At 41.7% G+C, this 20,435-nt stretch overlaps 1 protein-coding gene across 2 annotated transcripts in view; it reads right to left on the bottom strand.

Annotated features, from left to right (window-relative positions):
• The window catches only part of GPC5 (glypican 5), a 1,044,547-nt gene that overhangs the window by 792,012 nt on the left and 232,100 nt on the right, over positions 1-20,435 (bottom strand). For both annotated transcript variants that reach the window (XM_030567347.1, XM_030567356.1), the window contains exon 4: positions 6,102-6,232. In XM_030567347.1, coding sequence (XP_030423207.1) covers positions 6,102-6,232 — 131 coding nt within the window. The remainder of the gene's footprint in view (positions 1-6,101; positions 6,233-20,435) is intronic.

The following is a 20,435-nucleotide window of genomic DNA, read 5'->3' as shown; positions in this document are numbered from 1 at the left end:
GCATGTTCTGCTGTTGGAGGATTATTTTATGTATTTATTTTAAATAATTGTCAAGATGCCTAAAACTGGAGACACATTTGGGGAAAGGATAACTCAGTGATTTGAGCATTGGCCTACTAAACCCAGGGTTGTGAGTTCAATCCTTGAGGGGGCCACTTAGGGATCTGTGGCAAAAATCAGTACTTGGTCCTGCTAATGAAGGCAGGTGGCTGGACTCAATGACCTTTCAAGGTCCCTTCCAGTTCTCAGAGACAGGTATATCTCCAAGTATTAGGGGGGGGAGGAATAGCCTGCTAAACCCAGGGTTGTGAGTTCAATCCTTGAGGGGGCCATTTGGGGAACTGGAGTAAAAATCTGGGGATTGGTCCTGCTTTGAGCAGGGGGGTGGACTAGATGACCTTCTGAAGTCTCTTCCAACCCTAATATTCTATGATTCTGTACTGAAATAAAAAAAAACCATTAAGTTACTGGACTTAATTGGTAACTGGACTATGATATTCATTTTTATAAACTATTTGCTAGTGTAATGGAAATGTCCCAATGGAAGACCCAGACCTGCTGTGAAACTATAAATATAGTATTTATTATGATTCAACATTTCACAATATCTACGACCTACAGATACGTAGAAAGTCATCAGTGCAATACTCAGTGCCCTGCAAACCAACAAGCATCACTCTGTTAACTTCTACACAGTGGTTGGAGACCGACAAAATTATGCTACAAATGTATGTTTGAACAAGATGATGCTTAAGAAGAGTATGAAGAATAACTGCTATCCACTTGAAATTAAAACAAATAAAAGTTTATATATAGTCAGTCATTTAAAAATCAATGTTTTTACCTAGAGACACAAGGTGGACGAGGTACACCTCTACCCCGATATAACACGGTTCTTGGGAGCCAAAAATCCCTACTGCGTTATAGGTGAAATCCCATTATATCAGGGTAGCGGCAGCAGAGCTCCAGCGGTGATTTAAAGAGCCCGAGGCTCCGGCCGTGGGGAACCTTGGGCCCTTTAAATCGACACCCGAGCCCTGCTGCCAGAGCCCTGGGGTAGCAGCAGCATGGCTCCAGAGGTGATTTTAAAAGCTCCAGGCTCTGGCCTCTGTGGGGAGCCCGGGCCCTTTAAATCAACGGCCGAGCCCCACTGCTGCAGCTCCGGGGTAGCGGCGGCAGGGCTCCAGCGGTGATTTATAGGGCCCGGGGCTCCCCGTAGCAGCCGGAGCTCTGGGACCTTTAAAGTGCTGCCTGAGCCCCGCTGCGGGAGCCCCGGGGTTACTGCACTATATGCGAACCTGTGTTATATCAGGTCGCGTTATTATCGGGATAGAGGTGTAATATCTTTTATTGAACCAACTTCTGCTGGTGAAAGAGACAAACGTTCAAGCTACACAGAGCTCTTCTTCAGGTCTGCGAAAGGTACTCAGAGTGTCACAAAGAGGAACAGATTGTTTAGCATAAAGTAGTTAACACATATTCTAAGGGACCATTCAAGGTGAAGTGGCCTGCTAACACTTCAGCAGTCATAGGACAAAAAAGGGGGTTAGTGGGTTCAGATTGGTTGTAGTAAGCCATAATACAGTATCTTTATTAAAAGTCTGGTAATTTTACGTGTGCGATCAGTGTTGGGGCACCACCAAGGACAGTCAGTATTCCAAGCAGTTCAGCTTATGACTGCTGTGTTGCTGGGCAAATATGGGCTGAGGTTAGGTAAAGGTCACTCCAAAACTGTAGGGAAGGATCAGTCAGGCATACTCAGTCCAAAAACATGTGAGGGACACCATAGATTTAGCAGATATGATTGGTCTATAAGTATGGACCAATCAGAGGTGCTCTGAAGGTGATTGGAGGATAAATATGCTAATGCTAGGACTGAAAATAAGCCAATCAGAACAGGTCAAAAACTCTATATAAGGCAGAGAGTAGGCAGGCGAAAATTAGTCAAAATAAGAGCAGGAGACGAAAACGACACAGAAGATATCAGAAAAAACCTAAAAGAGCAAAGAAATCAGAAGAAGCAGAGAGGCAACTACAGAGTGACAGCAATAGCCATGGAATGCAGGGACAGAACAGAAAATGATCCTTAAGACATAGCAGATGGAAGACGACTATGGAGCGCAAACATGCCTGTCATAGTATAGTATATAGAATAGAAATATGGTTAAAGAATGTGTATGCTTCGAATAATAAAGATGAGTGTCTGTTGTGGGTATGTTCATGTTACTTATGTATAAAGCTTAGAGTTTATTAAGATTGCTGTCTGTGTCCTACATATGACTGATCAACACGTGCAGAACATAATCACTTGAGCCTTTCCAACTGTATGACATTACAGTCTTTGGTATTTAACTTGTATACCTGTGCTAATGGATTTATGATGATGTTTTAACTCAGGTTTAGATTAACTGTACTAGGGAAGATTAGTTACACTAAATAAAGAAAACACTTTGTTTTGGAAAATAACTGCCTAGGTGTTATTTTGAGTGGAGGGCTGTATCCATTTTCTCCCCAAGGAGAACAGATCTAGTTTGTTCTGAAAGATTTCCTGAAAGGCATAGAGAAATCTCTGGCAAACCTTGGCAATTTCATTGGAGTGGGCACCCTCCTTTCACCTTGCAGAAAGAGAAAATATAGGTTAACATTTGGGGAATCCAGAAACAAGCAACAGAAGGGCTCCTCTGGGACCCTGGGTCTGTTCTTCGGGTAACAAGCCCAATAGCAAAAACAACAGAGTCCTTGTGGCACCTTAGACCCTAACAAATTTATTTGGGCATAAGTTCCATGGGCTAAAGCCCACTTCATCAGATCTATGAAGTGAAAAATACAGTAAGCAGAATATATATTATAGCACATGAAAAGATGGGAGTTGCCTTACCAAGAAGGGGGGGAGGAGTCAGTGCTAATGAGCCAGTTCAATTAGTGGCCTATTCTCAACAGTTGACAAGAAAGGGTGAATACCAAGGGAGAGAAAATTACTTTCGTAGTGCTAACGAGGCCAATGGAGTTAAGTGGCCCATTTCCAACAGTTGACAAGAAGGTGTAAGTATCAGCAGAGGGAAAATTACTTTTTGAGTGACCCATCCACTCCCAGTCTTTATTCAGCCCTAATTTGATGGTGTCCAGTTTGGAAATTAATCCCAGTTCTAATTGGAGTCTGTTTTTGAAGTTTTTTTGTTGAAGAATTGCCACTTTTAAGTCTGCAATTGAGTGTCCAGGAGCCCCAACTTGAAGCAAATACTTATCAGCAAATACATACCACACACCAATAACACCAAGGCAGGAACCAATCCCTGCAACAAACCCCGTTGCCAACTCTGTCCACGTATCTATTCAAGGGACACCATCATAGGACCTAACCACACCAGCCACACCATCATGGGCTTGTTCACCTGCACATCTACCAATGTGATATATGCCATCATGTACCTGCAATGCCCCTCTGCCATGTACATTGGCCAAACCAGACAGTCTCTACACAAAAGAATAAATGGGCACAAATCAGACATCAAGAATTGTAACTTTCAAAAACCAGTTGGAGAACACTTCAATTTCTGTGGAGACTCAATAACTGAAAAAACATGCCCCTGACGGCAGGAAGTTTCAGCACTGTAAAGTGCCAATGTAGACAGTGCACCAGCACTGGTAGCTACGCTCATTGTTCTGAACTCGGCTGCCCTGGAGATATGCGCCCCTCCCCTTTCACAGCTCCGTTTTTGAGAGCCCTTGTATGCTGTGCTGATCTTCTTTGGGACACAAAGCAACCCATTAATGTGGAATGCTTGTGCTGTTGAACACAGAGGCAGCTGTGTGTTTGTGTGTGTGTTTGTGTGGAGAGAGAGAGACAGACAGATTGCTGTGCAGAGAGCTGGGGAGGGAGACAGGCTGATGTCAGGGTTTCCCCCGCACCCTGCCTCAGGACTGGTTGCTTCCTGCTACTGTCTGAACTTACAAGATAGCATGCTGACATACTCTCTGTCCCCCAAAACAAACTGAGTCTCCCCATACACAGACACACTCCCTGCCATACACTCTGCCCCGCCCCACCCCCACACTTCAGTTGAAAAGCAGTTGGCAATGAAACAATGGGATTGGGAAACCTGTATCATGTGACGCTGTGCCTTCCCCAAGAGGCATTGCAAACCCTTCCCAAAGCACCTTGCGTCCAGTTGCACAGTGGGATAGCTACCACAGTGCACTGCTCTCTTAACTGTTGCAAGAGCTGCTAATGTGGATGAGCTCCACTGTCACAAGGAGCACAGTGTGGACACGCAACAGAGGTTTAATTCCATCGCTTTAATAAAAGTGGTATAACTTTGTGCAAAAAATTGCCGGTGTAGACATACTGTTAGACTCTCAAGGGAGTCACCTGCCCTTCCTTTGGTCACTTTGGAACTGTGATGAGGAATGCTCACCCGAGTCTGCAGGTGGGGTGGCAAAGCTAAGAGGGAAGAAAGGATATGATAAAAAGGAGAGACATTTGCCATGCTCTCTCTCTCTCTTCCACCTACATCTTCAGACACCATACCAAGCGACTGAACTGCTGATCAAAGGGGAGAGCGTGGCTGAAGAGCACCCAGCCAGCCTGTGGTGAGAGGCATCTAAGTTTGTAAGGGCATTGAAAGTGTTAAGATCAGCTTAGAATGCATTTTGCTTTTATTTCATTTGACCAAATCCGATTTGTTATGCTTTGACTTATAATCACTTAAAATCTATCTTTATAGTTGATAAATCTGTTTGTTTATTCTACCTGAAGCAGTGTGTTTGGTTTGAAGCATGTCAGAGGCTCCCCTTGGGATAATGAGCCTGATATATATCAATTTCTTTGTTAAATTGACAAACTCATAAGCTTGCAGCATCCAGAGGGCATTACTGGACAATGCAAGATGGAGGTTCCCAGGCTTATGTCTGGAACTGGAGATATTGGCTAGTGCATTCGGTTGCAAGTAGCTGGGAGCAGCTTACATGCCAGAAGCTGTACGTGAACAGCCCAGGCATGGGGGTTCTCATAGCAGTGCAGGTCAAGGACTGGAGTGACCTAGCATATCACCGGTCCAGATAACACCAAAAGGGAACATCACTGTATGCATGCCAGTGTTAAGAATATTTAAGAACAGAGCACATGCTTGTGAGAACTGGTTGGAAGCAGCAAGGACCATATGGCTCCTCTTCATCTTATGTAACAGTTTAGTTCTAATAAAAGATTACTCCTTAGACTCCAGACACTGTCTCCTTCTTATGAACCCACAAGACAACACAGCCAGTAGTAGGGGTTGTCCATCTACCTACTGCTACATTTACAGACTATAAGCTCTTTAGGGGAGGAGCTGTGGGGGTTGGTGTGTGTTTGTGTAAAACGATGCACAATGGGGCTCCTCCTATGATACTCTGATATCCTAACTGGCCTGTAGGTGCTACTGCAATACTATTGCTACTCTTTGCAGGAGGAAGAGGAGTAATAATTTTGCACCAGTCATAATTAAGGGTCAAATCCTGAAGTCTCTACTTTATTTTAACTTAGTGTTACATAGGCATAAGCCCAATACTCATAAATAGGACTTTAGCCTGAATAAGGACTTCCAGATTTAGCCCTAGATGCTCAGTAATTGCATTTAGCACACTAGAAAGGAGAGTATATGAGAACAAACCCATTCACTCTCCTATTTCTGATCAATTCAGCACTAGCCTCATCATACAAATAGGCTACTGATAAAAGGGACAATCACTTTTTTGACACATTTGGTAATCTACATTGCTATGCCAATTAACTATATTATGCAGGCTCTCTCACTCACTCTCTCTCACACACACACCCCATTGATGTTTTAGCAGTACTGTCAATTCTTCTAAATGCTTTAAACCACAGTAAATGTCCCTGCTCATTCATCCATTATGTCAGTAAACAAAAATCTAGGTCTTCTAAAATGACTATATTTTAAAAATGTAGTAGAGCATGTAGTACCATTGAAATGTAAAGCCGCATTCCTTTCAATCTCTTATTCTCTACTAATGCATTTCATTGTACTGAATACAATCTATTCTGTTGTAAAATTAATGGCTTACTTTCTTCTTTCTTTCTGGCTGTAAAACTAATGTCTTACTTTCTTCTGTTGGCCAGTGTTTCTTCATTGTCTCTTGCAGACATCTTCATCCCTTGATTATCTTTGTTCTGATCAGAATAACCTGGGGACAATGTCGGCTTTCTCACAGGATGACCACACATCTTGTTTACCTAAAGATAAGAAAGGCATATGGGGGAAAAATAAATAAATAATGCCACCAGTTTAGAATAGTACAATACCCTACCTCTTAGTTTAACTTTGATTTTAGCTCTGATTTTATTAAGGGTATGGCTACACTTGAAATGCTTTGAAGTGTGAGTGTGGTCGGAGCGCCAGCGCCGGGAGAGAGCTCTCCCAGCGCTGCACGTAAACCACATCCTCTATGGGTGTAGCTTACAGCACTAGGAGCCGTGCTCCCAGCGCTGCGGCACTGATTACACTGAGGCTTTACAGCGCTGTATCTTGCAGGGCTCAGCGGGGTGTTTTTTCACACCCCTGAGCGCGAAAGTTGCAGCGCTGTAAAGCGCCAGTGTAGCCATGGCCTAAGAATGACGGCCAGACCCCATGGCCATACTAGGAAGGTTGGCCAGAGTTGCACCTAGTATGAGACTGGTCAAATCTACTATCCATATTTCATGTACCCAATTCAGCAAACAAGGTTGTTAGCTGCTTCCGCTATAAATACAAATGGTGAGACACAAAGAAGGAATGAGATACCAGAGTGTCCTCAAGAAGGCAGGACTCACGAATATGTATTTAATTAACTGCAGTTTTCCGGAGAGACATTCATATCTGGGAGTTTCAGTGTTATACAGATAGTTAAAGTAATTAAGGAACCCGCTGAATGCTGGAGACAGCAACTTAATCTTATTTTTCCATGATGTACATCAAGTAAAAATTTGGAATGTGTACAAACTTTGTGATTCCTTTATGACTGGATCAATGTAGAATGTTCAGTGCAGTTACTGTATCACATTCTGAACAGCCACCATAATTGAGACATGCAAAATGTAAGTGTAATTACATCTATTTCAAATAATAAATTCTATTAACACCAAGAAACTTATATATCTGTCTCTGACATAAACAGATATAAATACATATGCTGTGATAACTGCCTATCATATTGGCCAATATTGTCTCATTGTCCTCGACCCTTTATCTTTATCGACCTGTTGCCTCTTGTCTTACAGTTAGACTGTAAACTTCTTGGGGGTAAAGACCAGCTTTTTTTGTTTGCTTGTTCTGTGTTTGTACACTGCCTGGCACAATGGGTCCTTGATAGCTCCTAGGTGCTATATCAGTGCAAATAATACGAACCCACATTTTCATTTAGTAATATTTGGCACTATGTTATAACTTTTGTATGAAAGAGGCTATCAGTTCACCATTATATCTCATTATTCCTATTAATCACTGAGGTACAAATCATGGCAATATATATATTAAATAGGAGATGCTCCATTCTAAGGGTCACAGCCTGGGCAAGATATTAATTGGATCACGGTCCTGTACCTTGTGTGCACCAATGTATTACTGAAAGACTAATATCAGATGTGAATTATTTTAGAAATATATTTCCTATGAACACTCATAAGAGAGGGAAGGAAAGGAAGGGGACAGGAAGCCCGGCTTCTCAGGATTCAACCTCCAAAGCTGGGACACGAGCCAATGGGAGCTGCAGAGCCGGTGCTGGGAACAGGGGCAGCACACGGAGCTTCCCTGATTGCCCCTCCGCCTAGGGGCCACAGGGACATGCCAGCCACTTCCAGAAGCTGCACAGAGCCAGGGAAAGCAGGGAGCCTGCCTTAGCCCTGCTACGTCACCAACCAGACTTTTAATGGCCCGGTCAGCAGTGTTGACCGGAGCCACCAAGATCCCTTTTTGACCAGGCATTCCAGTCCAAAACTGGATATCTGACAACCCTAGTCTTGCTACCAGAGTCTGTCTATAAAGTTAACTCTTCTTATTTGCTTGTTATCTGAGAAACTCAGACTTGCATACTCCTATCATGCAGTCCACTGCATCCAATCTGTCTTTTCTAAATGTTCACTGGTGGCTGTCATTTTTTAACCATTAATTTTACATGTGCGCTTAATCTACTACTGCCTTTCCTCACTAGCTCATTCCTTGTTGTCACTCTGTTGCTTCATTAAACTGTTGTGCACATGAAAAATTCATGTCTCCAGCGGCCTATTTTGCATATAAGTAATATGATTGTAAGACCAAAAGGCCTGTATTCCATTTTCCTTAAACATATCCTGGCAGGCTAGGTACTATGGGGAGGAGGGTTTGGTGGTGGGGGGGAGGGGAAGGAATATTTTCCCCCTTCCAAAACAATCTCCCAGGGGCCCCACATTATCATCAGAAAGTCCAAACTATGTACAAAGTTATACCGTTTTAAGCAGTGGAACAGCAGGAGATTGGAGAGTCTTCATCCTCTATATAAAGTTATACAACATAGCAAAATACTGACATGGTAGTTACATTTTCATTTTTTAAAATCTTATAATCCAACATTTTCCAGGAGTATAACTAGCCCCTGGAATGTTGTTTGTTCTTTTAAATGGCAAGATCCAAAAGCTGCAAAACATCCACTTGTTCCCCACTCCAGTAATAGGACTCTAGAACCAACCCTGTACTCTGATATTCAGAGAGTGGAAAGTCAGAATTTAGATCTCTGATGAGTTGGTGATTTACAAATCTGTGGGGGAAGATGTCAAAGAGGGAATGAAATATCTCAGATATGTGGAAGAAGGAGGGCTAAAATCTTCTAGAGAAATTAAACTAAACAAGATTAAAAAGTGTTTTCATGTGTTTGGACTGAATTTGCTTAAACAAATATTGCAGAATATTTAAGGTTGGGGGGAATCTCAAAAGCTGGTAGAATTCCAATTTTCACAGTTCAGTCAACCCTGTTGTCATATAGTCAGCACGCTGTTATGCACAGTTTGTATGCTGATTGTGTTAATTAAAATATCTTGTAATGACCATGCAGTTAAATTGCAATTATCACCACACAGAAACTTTATGGTAGTTTAATTCTGCTTCATATCATACCATAAAACATCTACAGTTATTTACAATTGATAAAAAACAGAAGCATATCAAATCTTCACATTTACAGTGCTGTGGGAGGGATAATTAGGAATGCAATTCTCCATCAACAATATTAGAAATTAGTCTCTAATTTAACCTGTCCTATAATGGAAATGTATCCCATTGTTTAATTTTCCCATGCTAACACATTAGGATTATCAGACTTTAGGATTATCATCAAAATTCTTAAACTTGAACTTTGTCTAAGTATGAACTGGTTTGGATTTAATTTAAAGAATCAAGAAAAAAAGAAGTGGGATTACCTATTTAAAAGGATGAGAATAAAACTACCATTGTCCTTAAAAATAGGGGATGGGGTAAAATGGAATGGAATAAAATGAACAAGCAAGACCTTTCTAGTGAGTGCTAATCAAGTGGCAAAAGGAATTTCATTGGCTGATGGAACTACTTGGTAAGCAAATATAGTAGCTAAGTAAATAAACAAAATTGGAAGATGTCTTGTTGAAGATAGAGCTGCCATATACAGATTCATGTCATATCTGCTTGTATATAGGATTAGGGGAGGATGAGGGCCATTGAAGCCTAGGGAAAGATTCCCTGGGTTGAGAGCCAGCAGATGAAACCAAATTCCTGCCTAATGTGGGGTTTCTTGCACCATATTGTGTAGCATCTGGTACAGGCTGCTTTCAGAGATGGGATACCTGGCTAGATGAACCATAGCTCTGATCCGCTATGGCAGGCAATTCCTAAATTTCATTTCTACTGATTTGTGTTACTATGTGAGTAATTTACTATCCTTAATATTTACCGAGGCCCATCATCCTTACCTGAGGATGCAAGAAATTATATGTAAATTGGAGGAATGATAAGTGACAGTACAAGGTCATTTCAGGCAAAGATGGGAAAAGAACCTAGGCAACTAATATGGCTGAACCAAACTGCATGCACTTTGTCATGGTGCATTTAAGAATAAGTGTCTAATCTATGTGCTTGGTTATACTGTCTGTAACCACTTCTCTAGCCCCTAGACTACACACTTTGCCAGAAATAGAACCTAAGAATCCTGATACTCAATATTCCACTTACGATTGTGTAACCCACTAAGAGTTGTCTTCCTCTTGGAGCTTGTCCACAGAGGATAACAGCCTACTTCTACTAGTAATTACTCCTCTAGTTCCAGGAGAAGAAGGGTTGTGGATGTGAAGCTGTTAGGTTCAAACCCTGCTTCAGCAGGGGAGCAATATTGAGATTCTATAGGCAACCTTTCTTTTGGCATTTCCGAACTTTTGCTTTGTAAGCATATTGGCTTGACTTTGCAAGCTTTTTGTTCTTTTCAACATAGTGTTTTGATATGGACTGTATTTATGTAATCTTATTTTAAGTTGGTGCTAATTGGGTGACTGGCTACCTTAGAACATTGCCAATAGCCTACAGAGCCTTTCAGCTATACGCCACTAGCTTGAAGAGAGTCCAGCTCCATATAGGGATTAAAAGTTGTTCCTGTGTAATGGATGTTTGGTAGCCTTTGGCTGAGATAAGTTTGGTTAGTCTCAGGTCCATCTCCAACATTACAAACTCACCACCACATTTTGCAGTAAAGAAAATAAAAAACAAACAAACAAATACTCATGAATGGTTTGACTACTGAGGTCACTACAGGCTAAAAGCAAAGCAAGAAGGGGAACTGGGAAGGGCTGGATGAAATGTGTTTGTTTGTTTAAAAGTTTGTGGTGAACTGAGTTTTAATTTCTAGCATTGCACATGAACTATATTTCCTTTCCATATTCACAATTCTCCCCTGTAAAAATATAAACAAAAAAATTAAAGCAATTATTTCCACGGCACAATGAACTTTATTCTTCATAGAGTTGCCAAGATGTATACATAATATTTTCAGGTATGGGTAAAAGAGAGAGAGAAGGATAACCAACATAAATGTTCCTTCTATAACAACATCAATAGTGCAATCAGTTTTAGAGAGTAGAAATAGTACTGTATAGCACCTTTCCTCCACTGCCAACCAGTATAAGTTCTTGGCCATTTTTGATCACCTAACTATTGAAAACAAAGATTTCTGATATCAAGATTTACTGCTCTTTTACACTTGCAATAATCTCCAGCTGAGCTAGTATGGCAGTGCAATACTTCCCAGTGTTTGGCTCTAGTTAACTAACTTTTCTCTTCTTACTTAAGCCACAAGAGGGAGCACCAGTATTTAAATAATTCTTGCAACCATTGACCATGCTTTTTAGTCTGTGGGTTTACAATAAAGTATTTGACATTAAACTTCTGTTTACAAGCCCAGCTCAGGGGGGAAGGGGAAGATGGGGAAGGTGAGGAAGAGAAACAGTGTAAAGAAGAAAGAGAGGGACTGACTGACTATGTAGGTGTATGGGTGTGTGAATGAGAGACTTTAACTTTTAAAAAACATTTTCACTGTTTCTGTACTGATTTTTATTAAAAAAGAAAAATTACAAATTCAGAAATAATTACCCAGCTTGAATAGTACAAAATGCATTTCAAATAGGCAACTGCTGAATAAATTGATCCAAATTGCTTATAATAGTAGAATATCTAAACCTCAAATGAAGGCATAAAACCACTATGAAATCTTAAAAACCCAAAGAATATTGGAAACCCCAGTAACTAATAATTTACACTGTCTATTTTTAAAAATGGCCATATTTGCATGACCCAAAATAAAATTTGCAAGGTATAACACAGATCTGTTTGTGAGTCTATACTTAACAGTAGCAACAAATACATTAGAAGAAAAATCAAAGGACAATAACCAAAAAATACCCTGAGGTAAGACAAATAGCTGTAACCTGAAACAAGGAACAGATGTACAACAGCGTCCTTTGTAAGGACACAACACGGACACTTCCAAAATCAAATGATGCATATACACATTTGTAGAGATAGCCCAATGAAGAATTCTCCACTGGAGATCACCCATCCTTTTCGCAATCCGAGGCTTGTATACAGTTTACCTGGCTGGCTAGCGTCCATCATCAAAAGCTGGCTTCATACCATATCAAGATAATCAACCAGTATTTGAAAATGACAAATCTTTACCACAAGCATACACAATGACTTATGGCCTTAGCTAGTAAAAAGTAAAGAAGACCCACGGAAGGCAAGCAAGCTGCCAGGATTGTCAACATCCCAAACCACAGCAGGAGCAACAGGCAAGAAAATAGAAACATGAATATAATCAAGAACGGCTCACTGAAGAAGGTAACTGTCTAGCCTGATGATACTGTCCCTAGGAAGGACTGATTTCACTTTTGATAAAAACTGAGAAACCCAGTGAACAGAATGAAAACCAAGCCAAGACATTTGCTGAGGCCAATATAAAATTATTAAAATCAATTAAATGAATCAGTTTCATTACACCTGTTGCAGTAAAGAAAGAGACAAGACTCCTAGAAATAAGACTAGGAATCCTTATAGCAGGGTTATAAACAAAAGGTTCTGTAGGCAGAGCTAAGAACTCCAACCACTTACCCTGTGTACACAGCTTAAAAAAAATCTCCAACCATTAAAAGTTGTTGATAAAAACCAGATAACACTTCAAAATTGAGGCATCCAGGGCCAAACAAATAAAATTCCTGGGCATAAAGGTGAAAATATCACTACATATCAGTCAGATCAGATGCCTGTAAGAGTTGTACATTGCTGAGCAGACAGTAGCTGTTGTTCCAAATGATTCCTATCCAATCTCTCATTAAGAGTACAATTAAAATCACCCTCCAAAATTAAAACAACACTAGTCAAACAATCTGTTCAAAGAGAATCCAAACTTTAAAAAAAAAATCCTCCATCTTCTCTGCCAGTAAGAGAATAGAAATTATTTTTTTTAAATGATATTGCTCAGAAATAGCTCAAACTGTCAATAAATGGCCTGGAATAACTTCCTGCACAACCACCAAATCAGGATTCACCTTGTCCACAAAAAAAAAAAAACAGGCAAACACTGCACCTCCAGTGGACCCATGACTCTAAAAAAACCTCACTATCACAGGGTTCAGTCAGTGCCAGGGGCAGCGCCTGCTCTCCACTAGGGATTGGCTCCTTCTAGGTGTTGCATCCTCCTCTGATGGTTTCTCCACCCATCCCTGCAACTCCAGGTGCCCCTTCCAGGCCATCAAAGTCTTTCAGGGGAAACTGTCCCAGGCAATTCACGCTCCACTGCATGGTCTGTGCCACTTCCTTAGTGGCTGGTAGGGAAACCCTGGCCTGCCCTTTATTCCGGGTTCCAGCTCAGGGGTCCTCACTTCAGCACCCACAATCCATGCTATCCCATGCCTTTCTGCTTTTCCCTGAGCCCTTTCTATCTTTCTGGCTCTCCCCTTCTCTAGGTTTGCTAAGCTAAACTCCCTCCTCCCAGGGAGTAACTGTAGGATAATCGCTTCTATAACCCCCAACACACCTCCCTTCTCCCAGGGAGTGACTGCAGAATCCCTCCCAGTAGCTGCTCTCAGCTACTGAGTTTCATACAGGCCTCTCTGTTCCTATCCAGCTGAACCTAATCTAACTAATCTCTGCTCCTTGGTTCCTCCTCTAGGTGCAGCCTAGGGAGTTAACTGGTCCAGCTAGCTACCTTAACACCTTCAGACCTCGTGTGGGGTGGGTACCCCAACACACATCCCTGTCCAATCAGCAAGCCAATCAGTTTAGTTGCCTGCATCTGTGGGGTGAGTCTCTTGCAAAAATGAAATGTCTACCTTTTTCTGTGATAGGTACTCAAGAAGAACCATACATTTTTTAATGTTCCTGCACCGATTTACATTCAGAGATCCACAAAATTGTCCATCAGACCAATACACATCAGAAAAAAGTAAGAAAAAGACAAAGAAAAAACCTATAAAAACAAATCACCAATTTCAGACACGGAGACACATCTCTTAGTACTGAGCAAACCAGGTTAAGGCAGGTTAAGGTCTGGAAACCAATCTGCCATCTCGACTCCATGTCTCCCCTTAGTCTCATCCAGAAACCTATCAATAGCATCCAAAGTATATCCTCGCTCAGGGAGCACAGGTCCCAAAGAATCTGAGAGTTCATCATCCCTCACACCAACTTCGAGATGGGATCCTCAAAGACGTTGGAGGACTTCTGGAAGCGAGGGGGCAATACCTGGAATTCTCCACATCCCCAACCAAAGAACCACCCTCAGAATTGTGCTTCCAACTGCACTGACCAAATTAGCCTGTTTTGCATCACCCTCAGAAAGTGGAGCCTTTTTTTGCTTTCGTGCTTTCCCAGCAAGCCAGAATCCTCTGCCAAGGCCACAGATTCCACATCAATAGGCTCAGCCTCCATTTTGCAGTCAGGTTCAATAGCCACAACCAGTAATGCCATCTCCTCTGTGTTGTAAAGGGGGCACAACTCCCAAGAATTGACATCTGGAGCTTGTTGGGACCCAGCCTCTGCAACAGCCACCCCACCCTCTGTTCTACTCTTAGAAACCCCCACATTTCCAGGCAAGAGGTCACCATTCCCCAGGGTAGCCTGCCTCTTCTTAGGGCACTGATTAACCAAATGTGTCAGACACCCACAATGAAAACAGACCGTGTCCTCAGTGGCAAAAAACACAATGTAGTCAGACTCCTCAATCCTACACTTAAGGGAAACTTAAATTCAAATGCTTTGTTTTATATCACATAAACCTGCCTATGAAAGGACAAGATATGCCAAACTTCTGGGGATTGGCAGCCCAAAGGATCCTCCTAATAGGTCTAGTGATTGTACCATAACTCCCCAGGCCTCTAGCCAGCTGTCTATTTCCTTACAAAGGAGGAATGTTAGAGATAGTGACTTTAACAGCAGGTTTCCAGAGTGGTACTATAATGACAAAAACACCTCACTGTGCCCTTCACAACCACCTGCTTAACAAGGCGAAGCATGGCAACAAACACAACAGCCTCTCTCATGCAGAAGGGATATCTCACATTTTTAAACCCAGTCACCTTCCTCACAACTAGAACACACTTCTCCACAGAACCAGAATCTGGAGGCAAAATCCGCAACTCATGGTGATGGGTTAAACCAGAGGTCGGCAACCTCTGGTACGCGGTTCACCAGGGTAAGCACTCTGGCGGGCCGAGCCAGTTTGTTTACCAGCCGCGTCAGCAGGTTCGGTCGATCGTGGCTTTACTGGCCGCTGTTCACTGTCCCAGGCCAATAAGGGGCTGTGGGAAGTGGCACAGGCAAGGGATGTGCTGGCCGCGGATTCCCACCACCCGCATTGGCCTGGGACGGTGAACCACAGCCAGTGGGAGCTGCGATTGGCCGAACCTGCCAACGCAGCAGGAAAACAAACTGGCCCGGCCCACCAGGGTGCTTACCCTGATAAGCCACGTGCCAGACGTTGCCAACCCCTGGGTTAAACCCTCAGAATCCACAACAAACTGAGGTCATCCCCCCCAGGACAGGCTATGCCAGCCCAAAGGGCAGACAAAACCCTGCTACAACAAAAGAAATCTTGAAATTAAACCCACAACCACCACAAAACTAAACAAACACAAAAGACCCACAATCCATTTCTTCAACAGAAACAGAGAACAGCAAAGCACACCCACTTTCAATCTCACCCACAAACATTCTGACTAACTGGCGTGAGGCAAACTTCAGTCTCTAGCTGTGACGTTGCAGTCTATATGATTTTATAAAAATATGCTAATGAGTGAATATAATGTAACCGGAATACGCTTCATGCAAAAGGTCTCTTGTAAGGTATCATTACAAAGCTTATAATCTACTGAGTGTTATCATTCTATTTCTATACCATTCTTGTATCTGAAACTAGAAATATGAAATATTACTCTGAGGGCCTATTGTAATCCTGCAAAGTGCGGGCCATTAATGGTGGTTTGGAATCTTGATGACTCCCCTTAACCAGGACAATTGTCTGCAGATGGCTGTGTTTTACCCGTAAGTCTTCCTGTATACGTGTGTCCTGGCAAGTGGGCAATGACGTCTTCCAATGGCATGTGATCATGTCACCTGAACTGGAATTCATCTTTAACCTGGTGTCTTTCCATTGAGAAGGAGACCGTGGGAACCCAGAGAGGGACAAAGGATTCCAACCTTATGCAAAAGCTATATAAATGGGTGGAACAGAACAGAGATGAGTCATCATGAAGAGTTCCCTCACTACCACCTGAGCTGGAACAAGAGCTGTACCAGGGGAAAGAATTGTGCCCAGGCCTGGAAGGTGTCCAGTGTGAGGAAAAAACTTACTGAAGCATCTCTGAGGATGAGATTATCTGTATTCAGTTTGATTAGACATAGATTGGCATATTTTATTTTATTTTGCTTGGCGACTTACTTTGTTCTGTCTGTTACTACTTGGAACCACTTAAATCCTACTTTCTGTATTTAATAAAATCACTTTTTACTTATTAATTAACTCAGAGTATGTATGGAGGAGCAAACAACTGTGCATATCTCTCTATCCGCATTATAGACGGCGAACAATTTATGAGTATACCCTGTATAAGCTTTATACACTTCTGTGAGCTGCTTTCAGTTAAGTCTGCAGCTTTGGGGCAAGTAATTCAGACCCTGGGCCTGTGGTGGAGCAGACAGGCATGTCTGGCTCAGCAAGACAGGGAGCTGGGGCCCCAAGCTGGCAAGGAAAGCAGGGGTAGAAGTAGTCTTGGCACATCAGATGGCAGCTCCCAGGGGGTTTCTGTGATCTAACCCGTCACACTAGCATATTGGGGCAACAAGATTTTATTGCAATGTGCTGGTTTTCTCTCAGAAGGAGTAAGGAGAGACAGACTGAAACTATACTATGAAAAGGCAAGGACAACAGAGTTGCATTACCGTTGGAGCAGAGTGAATCCTCCAAACTACAGATATTTTAAAGGGTAGAGAGAAAGATGTGTGTAGGATCTAGGAAAAAGGAGAAGAAAATAGAAATGGAAAAATGACAGAAGTGTAAGAATACTCATAATAGAAAAGATATAGGCAGAAAGAAAAAAAGAATAAGAGAATACATTGAAAGACAGAATGAGTGAAAGAAGAACCAAAGAAACAGAACATGTTAATAAAAAGAGAAAGGAAGGAAAGAAAAACAAGAACACAGACAATTTAATTTTGGATAATTTTGTTTGATTAAGTTTATTTACAGTGTATTTTCTCATATTTTCCTTGTAAGAGGCAAATTGAAAGAAGAGGAAGGCAAAATAAAGTAAATGGTGCTGGAATCTTCAAGCTACTCTTTGCCTGATGGCTTTTAGTATTGAGTCTCACTCTGCATCATGTCACCTGGCATTAGGGTGACCAGACAGCAAGTGTGAAAAATCGAGACAGGGGGTGGGGGGTAATAGAAGCCTATATAATAAAAAGACTGTCAGGACTGTCCCTATAAAACCAGGACATTTGGTCACCCTACCTGGCACCCATCTTTATGATCAGTGTGTGGATCACAGCTTCCCCTTGTAGGGGCTGGACCTCTAATGGGACCATTCAGAATGTTTTGTCCTCTCTAGGACGAAAAGGGGGTTAGTGTGTTACAGATTGCTGCAATAAGCCATAAATCCAGTGTCTTTATTAAGGCCATGATTTTTGGTGTCTAGCACAGTTATGAATTTAAACTCCTGGGTTCGTCTTTTGAAAGTGTTGTGCATGTTTCCTGTGAGCCTGGGAGCTTAAATTCACAACTTTGGTAGGTACTAAAAATCATGGTCTTAATAAAGACATTGAATTTATGACTTATTACAACAATTTGTAACTCACTAACTCCTATGACAACAGAGGTGTTAATAGGCCCACTTCACCTTGAATGGTCCCTTAGAACAGGGATCGGCTGTTCTAAGGGGCTGCGGGAAGTGGCGCAGGTCGAGAGATGTGCTGGCCACCGCATCTCGCAGCCCCTATTGGCCTGGAACAGCGAACTGCAGCCAGTGGGAGCCGTGATCGGCCGAACCTGTGGATGCAGCAGCTAAACAAACCAACCTGATCCGCCAGCGGATTTCCCTGATGGGCCACGTGCCAAAGGTTGCTGATCCCTGGTGTAGCACAAAGTTTGTCTCTCTCACCAACAGAAGGTGATGAAATAAAAGATATTACCTCACCCACTTTGTCTCACACAACGGGAGAGTTATTTTTATATAGAAAATGATATATCTCTTACCTTGATTCTTCCTAGTAATTTCTTTGTTCTACACACTTTATTAGTTGTTTCCTTTTCTCCAGTATTTCCTTATATGAAGGAATCTTAAAAGTACGTTCTAGAATTCCAGTAAGATATAGTTTTACAGGATTTCATGTATGAACATTTTCTTTAGTTTTATAGTAATTTCCTAGATTTCATTTCCATAAGGCTAATGAGACCTAACTGTACTCCTTTACAGAGCTATTGTAACTGTGAACTGAAAACTTCTGTATGCTAAAAGCACATATTCAACATCACAAATTCGCTATGAGCAGTGATATTGCTATGATGTGGTCTCACTTTTTGCTTCTCTTTTAATCACCTTTAATTTCCCTCATTGAATAAAATAAAATAGTCCATTAAATATGAATTACCTAACAAGGTTAATTTGTGTCTTCTGCTCTTTAATTAAAACGTCTTCAGTGTTTCTCATTCATTTTGTTACAGTTTCTAAAGTTATGTCTGGTTGGGACTCTTATTGGTATGCTGAAGCATCAGCTACTCTCAGAGCAAAAAAATGGTTTCATGTTCTGAATCTTCTATTCCCAAATGGGGGCGGAGAGGATTTATTTTTTCTTATAGCTTAAAAGTGAAGGGAAATCCTGACGTACTAAGCCAAGTTTCCCTGCTGCCAGAATATAGCACTACCAGTTCAAACTGTTCAAAGGCTGTTCAACAAAATAGCTTCCTGTGAAGCCTGCCAACTCTCCCACTCAGAGGCTGCTTCAATATATGCCAAGGGTTTCATTTATGTTCAGTGCATCATCAGTGAGGTTCTACTCTGAAAAGTAATTATATAAAAACACCTTTCCTATTCCACAGATCCTCTCCTCATGTATATTTAGACAGTCATATCTTCTCACTCCAGTGGCTAACATACATTTTACTGCTGCTTATTCCTGTTAGCTCTGCACATTCAATACAGCTATGAGGGACTGAGCTCATTCTGTGTTTTCTTGTCCATCATCAACAGAATTGTTTATTAAATTACAAATACAGAGCTAGTCAGGTACAGGTGTGCAAACCTAGCGAAATACAGTGGACTTGTATGGGTCTAACTGAAAGCAGCAACCTGGCTATCAAACTTTTATCACTGGTGTCACCCACTTAAAATATGTAATCTCAGGCTATGCCTTCACTGCACTTTTGTCTTTAAAACTTTTGTCACTCAGGGATGTGAAAAAAAAACACACCCAGACCAACAAGAGTTTTACCAACGAAAAGCAATGGTGTGGACAGCGTTTTGTTGGTAGGAGACGATGTCCCACTGACAAAGCTATCGCCCCTTGTTGGGGGTGGTTTTATTTTGTTGGCAGAGAGCTCTCTTGCCAACAAAGAGTGGCTACATTGTGTACCTTACAGCGGCACGACTGTAGTGGCACAACTGTGCCACAATAAGGCGTGCAATGTAGACATAGCCTTAAGGTGACTTAGTTTAGCTTAATAGTTTGCTGAAGCAAATTGACCTGTTTCAGCATGTCTGCACAATGTGTGTACATATGTCCTATCAAGCTGCAACTTATGTTCCAGAACTGTGAAGGAGAAAGCAATTTTGTAAGTATATGTCAGTAAAATCATGCACACTTACAAAAACAGTCACAGTGCATTATTTCATTTTCCCTAACACATTGTAAACAACTACTTAAATAGCCTGATGGTCACCTTTTCCTGTTAATAAAGGAGCAAAAGCCACTGAAAGAGGTGGAGATGGAAACAAACATACCATATAAACAGCCTCACACTTGAGAGAAGCCATGATTTTGTTTAAAGCTAGAATCTCTTTTTAATCTCATGTTTAGATGAGACTGCACTGGAAATTATTATATTAACTCTGGCAAGATGTTGGCAACATCTTTAGTGCCCCTACCCCCCCCCCCCCGCCCAGTTAGTTCTCTATCATCTTATTCACTGAAACAGTGATTCAAACATACCAAACTTTAGCTAGTCTCAGGGAGGGGCAGAGTTTCATACTTGCGACACTTCAGGAAGAAATTACTACGTATCTCACACAGAGCAACTACAGCCCTAAGTGAAATTCTCTTTCCCATCCTTCTTGTTGTATTCATTGTGGGCAAAATTCACTTCTGGGCACAAACACCACTGAAATCCCATATAAGCACTATTTTGAAAGCTAGATAGAATTT

Source organism: Gopherus evgoodei, chromosome 1 (assembly GCF_007399415.2).
Source record: "Gopherus evgoodei ecotype Sinaloan lineage chromosome 1, rGopEvg1_v1.p, whole genome shotgun sequence".
In the NCBI taxonomy this organism is placed as follows: Eukaryota; Metazoa; Chordata; order Testudines; family Testudinidae; genus Gopherus; species Gopherus evgoodei.
Note: the sequence above shows the minus strand (reverse complement) of the source record. Positions and strands in the feature narration are given on the sequence as shown.